Raw genomic sequence first — 7,266 nt, 5'->3', positions numbered from 1 at the left:
TGCGTGCTTCCCCAGCGGCTGAAGGGAGCCGGTTGCGACGGCGACGCCACCTGGCGCTGTGGGTCGCTCGGGCGCCGTATTGCTGGTATGGCGGAGGCGGAGAGTTTTAAAACTGACCTTGGTTCTATAAACGTTTATAGAACCAAGAACCGTTTATAGAACCTTGGTTCTATAAACGTTGGCGGAGGAAGCTCCTTCGCCGGCATCGTCCGCGATGCATCTCGGGACTGCACGCCGGCGCACCGTCGACTCTCTCGGTCCGCGGCGGTGCAACCAAAAATTGCCCCTCGACGGTGCACCCCGGTTTATCGAGGACGGACGGTGCACACCGGTGCGGTTTATCGAGGATGAAAAGGCGCACCGGTGTGCCCCGGTGTGCACCGGTGCGGTTAATCGAGGATGCTATCAGTGGCAACCCTGGTAATGCCGCCGTCGTGTGGCATTGCCAATTTGTTACGAAAATCATGTTTCCCGATTACACGGGATCCCAGGAGACTCCTACAATGATTCCTATATCACGCTGTAACTACCATCGCCCTGTGAGTATGCTGCACGAACGATGCTCTTCCCGGCTTGGCCAGCAACGCCGGTGCCGAGCGGACCCTTTTGCACCAGAAGCGCCGATGCTGGGTGCCTGGGACATAGTCCGCACTGTGGTCATCGGGCTCTCTAACAAGCCGCACCCTTTGACTGCACAACCAACTCGACCAAGCGGTCCTTTTACGAAGAGGTGCACTGTATCTGAAGCCTTTGCGGCCGCTCCAAAGGGGCAGTCCAGCGCAGCTCGCTCGGCCTCGTAAAGGAGCAAAACAGCGCAACGTCGTCGTTGATGCAACCTAAGTTAAGCACACCTGTGGGGGAAAGCCTGTGTGCAAATATAACATTATTTCGCCAAAATGGTCGCTAATAGTGTTTGCACTAATTGTTGATGCTGGCGCTGTTTTCTATAATGTCAGCTGTAGTAGTACGTTGAATCTCTACGTCCAAAAGTACTTCGTTTATCTTGGTTTGGTGCATTTTTTTTCTCTTGAGATGTTAAGCTTAGAGACCAAAACACAATTTCCTCTGATGCGAAGCGTCCTGCTGCCTTGCATGCATGTGTTCGCAGAGGCACGGTTAGCGCCAATATTTATCGGGACGGCAATGGCGCGCCGAAAATCGTCGGACAAGAGCAACCATCAACAGAAGCTGAGCGCCCTGAAGCTGAAGAACAAGGCTAATAGCGACGATGAAAATTTCACAAGTTTCAAAGACCAGCTCAAGGCAATGGGGCTGACTCTTCGGGAAGTACAGGGTGATGGGTGAGCCTGTTGATCAGTGCATGTAGTGGTGGGTTCCACTTGAGGGGCCTCCCTGTATCGGCGTGTATACTTTGCCCGCTAGAACCGTGCTCCCAGTAACATGTGGCAGAGCACTGTGTAGCCAGCCCGGAACCTTCTTACAATTTTCTTGATTACTGTGCTGCACACAGACCTGCAAGAGAATCACAGCAGGTGCCAACAGAGCACACGCTATTTTACATGTATTAACGGAAAGAACTTCTTGCCGAGCGGTCTGCGGACGCTGCATGGACGCCATTCGTTTGTTCGGTTGTAACACTTTTTAATTCGTTTCAGTGAGTTTTCTATCTCTCCAGTGCAGAGTAGGCACAAGCAATAAGGGAAAAGTTCTCTCGCGTCTCGCAGTTGCATTTGGGGTGGTGATGAAATGGTTCCAGTATGTGTTTGGCGCGCACAGCTAAAGACTACCGTTTGCTGCCCCCCCTCCCTCCCCCGGCTACGAGCGTTATACCAACATTGACCTGGTCCTGTGTAGAGCTCACTGGCCAAATGCATTAAGATTTGTAATGAAAATTTCGGAGTATCTAGAGTTACATCCAATGGAACCCAAAATTCAAATTGAAGTTACGCTGCAGTGCCGGAACTTTAACCCAATGTATTGAGTTTCATTCGACGTAATCTAGAATCAAAATGCAAGGTATGTCTGACCTAACCTGAAATTTAAACTGTAGGTCTTTCCAACTTGTGTGGTGGAGGGGAGGAGTATGGAGGGGCTTTACATCCATTGCATTCCAACATGAAAAATGCGTCACGTCCCATGGAACCCAGAGTTAGTTCAATTGAATGAAATGGAAATTGGAGTTAATTTGAATTAGGTCAATTAAAAAAAATTGATACATATGATGGAACCAAAGTACAGTCATGCCCTATGTAATATATGCAACCTTATTGCAATGGAATGCAGAAGGGCAGATAGTGGGGCGAGTTGGTGCTGTAATATTTTACAATACGGGACGTCAATCAAAAAACCTATATGTTGCTGCGTTATGTCCAGCATTGGTAATTATAGTTGAAGTGCTACTTTCGTCTCTGCTTTTGCGTTGGTCAAGTGATCTCGAGCACCGCACAAGGACTGCTGCAGCAGTGTGGGTTCGAATCCCGTCGGGTGCAAGGTTCTTTTTAAATTAAACTATGGAATTTTTTTATACAAATCCACATGCGCTTTTTATGTGCGACACACAGAAGCAAAAGACAGGAGTTAAAACAGAAGCTCTTGCCGCGTATTCAAAGCAGTTCTTAGCACATGTAGCTCATGCCAGTAACTAAGTTGACATGGCTCAAAGCCTTTAACAAATGTAATTACTAATTGATTAGGGTCACTAAAAGGAATACCCTGGTACTCTTTTATTTCCACCCGGGAAAAAATCTCAAGACAAATTATCCGTCAGACTTACTTCTTTTTAATTGACCTTGCGGCCTTTTTGGCGTGGATTGTCTTCAATTCCAGGTTACGTCGAACGTAACTTGGAACAATTTTCTAAAGTTATGTCAGACATAATTTTTCCCTTGGGGTTGCAGTGGACGTAACTTTGGGTTATGTCTGATGCAACTCAAAACATGAGGTTAGTTCTACGTGACGTTAATTTTTATTTTGGGTTCCGTCAAACGTAATTCTTGGCACTGGGTAAAAATTTCGCACAGAGTCACGCCTGTTATATTTGTGCAAAGCATAGTAAATTAAGCTTTGTCACAGAGTGGAGCATTTGGACACTGTCTTGCTTGTGACGCATGAAGGACGTTTTTGTGACATGGCAGCATGCTTATCTGCTTGCACCCTGGTTGAATCATTGTACGCAGTCAACTAAGCCCTGCATTGCAGTCCTCACGAGAGTTGCAAGTTTTTACCAAGTAATCTTGCATGTAAGCTACCTTACAAAGAAAGAGCATACAGCCAGTGCCACAAAAATGTATCGATCTTGCTGGTCACAATAGGCTGTATTCTGACGATTTCAACTGTTGGCCAATGTTTTGTTCAGGCATCATTTTTTGTATCAATTGCATTTCTTTAAAAGAGGTGTAGCCAAAAAGAAAAGGTTGTGTTTGCTCTCTTATGGTATGAATTTATGCTGTGAAACACGATTCTTCTCGTTGCAGACTTTTGAGGTTGGGTTTTGGCCTATTGCAGATAACTTCAGGGGGAAAAAAATTGTTGCACGTTGCATTGTCACATTGTCAGACTTAGTGTCCGAACTATCTATCAATTGCACTTTCTATGCTTTCTTTGTTTGTATTTATTGAAGGAACTGCCTATTTCGTGCTCTCAATGACCAACTGGAAGGCCATACGAGAAACCATCTCAAGTACCGATACGAGACGGTGCAGTACATGAAGGAGCACAGGACGGACTTTGAGCCCTTCGTTGAAGACGAGGTTCCGTTTGACCAGCACCGTGAGTGGCCGTTCTCTCTCTTGAGCCTAGGGCCATAGCCTCTGCGTCTTTCTGAAGTGATGTGTAAGCGTTGCTGGATTACGTGTTCAGGTTAGCAGAATAAAGTCTGGAGTGTCTAAGCCATGTTTCAACCGCTCGGGGTGCATTTAACGTGGATGTATAGAAAAGAAACGAATGGGGAAGTGCTGTTTGCCTTTCAGTACCCTCCTCGCTGATTTCCTATGACACGCACTTTCTTGGATTGGCTTGACTGCGCCGTCTACACAGCTTGCTGACCACACTGCCAACAAAATCAGTCGGCCGGCCGCCATCGGAAAACTGAGACCCCACAAGATATGTGCCCAAAAGAATTTGGCTTTGTTTTGATAGTTTACATAATACTCTATTACTTAGGAAAGTCGATGAAGTCCAAATGGCTCCACTTAACCCTTTCAGGGTCACGGATGTACATGTACGTCCTCTGCAAACACCTTCAAAATAGGTCCATAATGTACATGTACGTCATCGCTTGTATGTTTAAAAAGCGCGCCTTTTTCACCAACTTCTCTTGCTTGGCATGTGCTGCCACACTGTGGAAATACGTCAAATTATTTTCTTGCACCGTTGGCTCTTGTTTTATTTTTTATGATTTACTTCAGCGGCGCGCCGGCTATTGCTTGCACATCCGGTAACGGGGGGGGCGCGCTGGTTATCGCCCACCGGCCGCCTCTCGCTTCTTGCGCCTGCCACAGACCAAGGGTGGCTGCGAAACTGATGCGGCTCTTTTCTCCTTTTTTTGTATTTTTTAGGAGTGTTGCGCCATCTATTGCTCGCGCATCCGGCCACCCGCGTGAGCGCAGCGTCTGGTTTTGGTATCGTCCTCCAGGCACTTCCCGTTTTTTGCGCCCGCGAAACTGCTGTCTATCTGATTTCGATTCACTCGAAAGGTGCCGGCTTGTTACTCTCGTTTTTACTTAGAATTTTTCTTGCATTACTCATGAATAAACCACATGTATGTAACAACGCAAATGCTTTTTTTGTCACTTTATGGTCACTCTCGAAATGGATTCATCCGAAGAATTTAAATCAGCAATAAAAAAAATCGACCCTGGGGGGTTGCATTTGACAAAAAATTCGACCCTCAAAGGGTTAATGCATGCTTACGGTGCTTCGCTCACTCCACTTCACGGAAGTTGTAAGTTTGTAGAAAACTGAAGGCCAATAAAGGCAGGAGAAGAGTGGGCAGGTACCGCTAAAGGCCCGCAGTAAGTAAGAGGCCCGTAGGACATCGGGGGGCATGCATGTACAAAACAGACAAAATACGAATCAGAAACGTAGAAAACACAAGCAATATCAGCTGTTGGGCAAAGAAATGCAAGGCAACAAACACCACGCTAGCCAAAACGAAATTAAGTCCTTTCAGTCTTTAACAGGTTGGAATTTGGGAATGTTAGATTCAGTGGCAGTGTGCAGTGGTAGGTAATTCCATTCTGTTACTGTGTGGGGCGTGAATGGCTGTGTGAACATAAACGAATAACATGCGATAAGCTTAAAGGGGCCACGCAGACAAAATTCATGTTGGTCTTATTCCAGAGATTTCGTGTTCTACAGTGCCCCCAGGGCTTACCCTGCAGCAAACAATGCTTTATTCAATGAGATTAATCAATTTAAAGGAGTACTGACGTGAAATTCAAAAGCTGAGATAACTATGTAAAGTGCTTCCTTTTTATCGGGAGATATCTCCCTGCAAGTTTCAACAGCAACCGTTTGGCGCAGGGTGTCGGAACGAAATGTTTTTCGTTTCGTTTTTTGTTTCGTTCCATAGAGAAAAGTTCCGTTTCGTTTTCGTTCCAGAACGAAAAATATAACGGTTCGTAACGGTTCATAACGGTTTGCGTTTGTGCAAAATAAGAGAACAAAAATTAAAAAGAAAAACAAAAAGGGATGTTTATTGATTTTTGGTAAAAATTTAAGTGGATAAAGAGCACTCACAACTGCACACAAAAACTGAAGCACTTCTTCAGACACCTCTTATGGCATTGAACATTACCTCAGAAGCTGAGCATCCTGAAGTGTCACAACTGCACACCGAAATTCAAGAATTTTTTAGACACATCTTATGGCGCTGAACAGGACCTCAGAAGCTGCACGTCCTCAAATGTCACACACAAATGCACGCAAAAATTGAAGCATTTCTTCAGACACATCTTACGGCACTGAATATGACCTCATAAGCAGCATGTCCTCAATTGTGCTAGGGGAAAGGCGAGACCTCTGGCCGGATAAAATAAACTTTAGCGACGAGAATTCCCGCTCCACGCTGACTTGGGTGGCTGGAACACCAAGGGCTAAAACGGCAGTCCATTTTTGTGACAAGTTTGATGCAGCTTTTCATTCGGCCGTCCTCTGTCATTTCAAGTGAAACGCTTCTTGACGAAGTCGGCTGAAGCATGCTTGATATGTCCACTTGCCGGAGCTTTGCAGCAGAACAGTCTTCGTCCCCACTGGATGCAACACGCCTTGTGGACACGGCTTTCTCGGCGCGCAACGTGTCGTACACCTCTGGATGGCGCCGCTGCAAATGCCGCTCCAAGTTTCCACCATGATGCTGGCAGTCGTTAGTCTTGAAAGTAGATTTGTTCAAGATGCTGTCATAAACGAAAAATCTTCGAGCGCGATTTGTTCTGCCGCGCCCCATCGTAATGAGGTGCGATTACTGTTGTGCTGGAAATCAAGCTGTTGCACTGAAGCGCGAGTGCGTGTGTTCAATGGACCTTTCTTCCAGTACCGGTCCTCCTAGTGGTCGCCACGGCAAACCCAAGGCATGTACCTAGAAATGTGTGGATTTCGGGGAACCCTTTCATGAAATATCCTGGTCCTGCAGTACCACACGCACCCTCCCCCATCACCCCTGCCTTTCAAATGAATGTCACGGTAGCAGGCGCATGCTCACGTGACTAATCTGCAGTGGCTGAATCGCCCCTTTTTCTTCATTTTTTTTTTCATTTTCGTTGCTCCCACACTGGTAGCCAATTAAGTGCTCGCAGCATGGTCAGCCTCAAACATTTTTGCCCCTTTCTTTTGAAAGCCTTTTTTGTGTGCACAAACGAACTCGCTGAGAACTGTCCGAAAAGAGGAAAGAAAAACGTGCAGCCCTAGGAAGCATAGCCGCTCCCCAAGCAGCAAGCTCAAGGGGCACCCTTTTGTTTGTTTCGCCAGGGGCTACTTCCAAGAATGACGGCCGGCAGCCCAAGCATGCGCAGATCGCTACTGGGAAAAGGTCCATTCAATCAACCTCAAAGCATCTCCACGAGAGCGCATGTACTCGAACGCAATTTGTACTCGAACCGAAAACCGAAACGTTTTTTTTTCGGTTCCGCTCTGGAACGAAATTATAAATAACGTTTCGTTTTCGTTCCGGCCAAAAATATTGTTTTTTTCGCTTTTCGTTTCCGGTTTTCGTTTCGTTGCGACACCCTGGTTTGGTGTAACAGATTTTAAATCCATTTTTGTCTTCGCCTGCACGAGAAAACCCAGAGCGGGCCGACATGACATCAT

At 46.4% G+C, this 7,266-nt stretch overlaps 1 protein-coding gene across 1 annotated transcript in view; it reads left to right on the top strand.

Moving 5' to 3' along the window:
* The first annotated feature begins 379 nt into the window (after positions 1-379).
* LOC144147420 (OTU domain-containing protein 3-like) overlaps positions 380-7,266 on the top strand; it is a 68,838-nt gene continuing 61,951 nt past the window's right edge. The window contains exons 1-3 of the mRNA XM_077679552.1: positions 380-539; positions 1,109-1,301; positions 3,581-3,729. Coding sequence (XP_077535678.1) covers positions 1,144-1,301; positions 3,581-3,729 — 307 coding nt within the window. The 5' untranslated portion in view covers positions 380-539; positions 1,109-1,143. The remainder of the gene's footprint in view (positions 540-1,108; positions 1,302-3,580; positions 3,730-7,266) is intronic.

This window comes from Haemaphysalis longicornis, unplaced genomic scaffold, assembly GCF_048455015.1.
Source record: "Haemaphysalis longicornis isolate Haplotype H1 unplaced genomic scaffold, Haemaphysalis longicornis Haplotype H1 scaffold_7, whole genome shotgun sequence".
Taxonomy (NCBI): domain Eukaryota; kingdom Metazoa; phylum Arthropoda; class Arachnida; order Ixodida; family Ixodidae; genus Haemaphysalis; species Haemaphysalis longicornis.
Note: the sequence above shows the minus strand (reverse complement) of the source record. Positions and strands in the feature narration are given on the sequence as shown.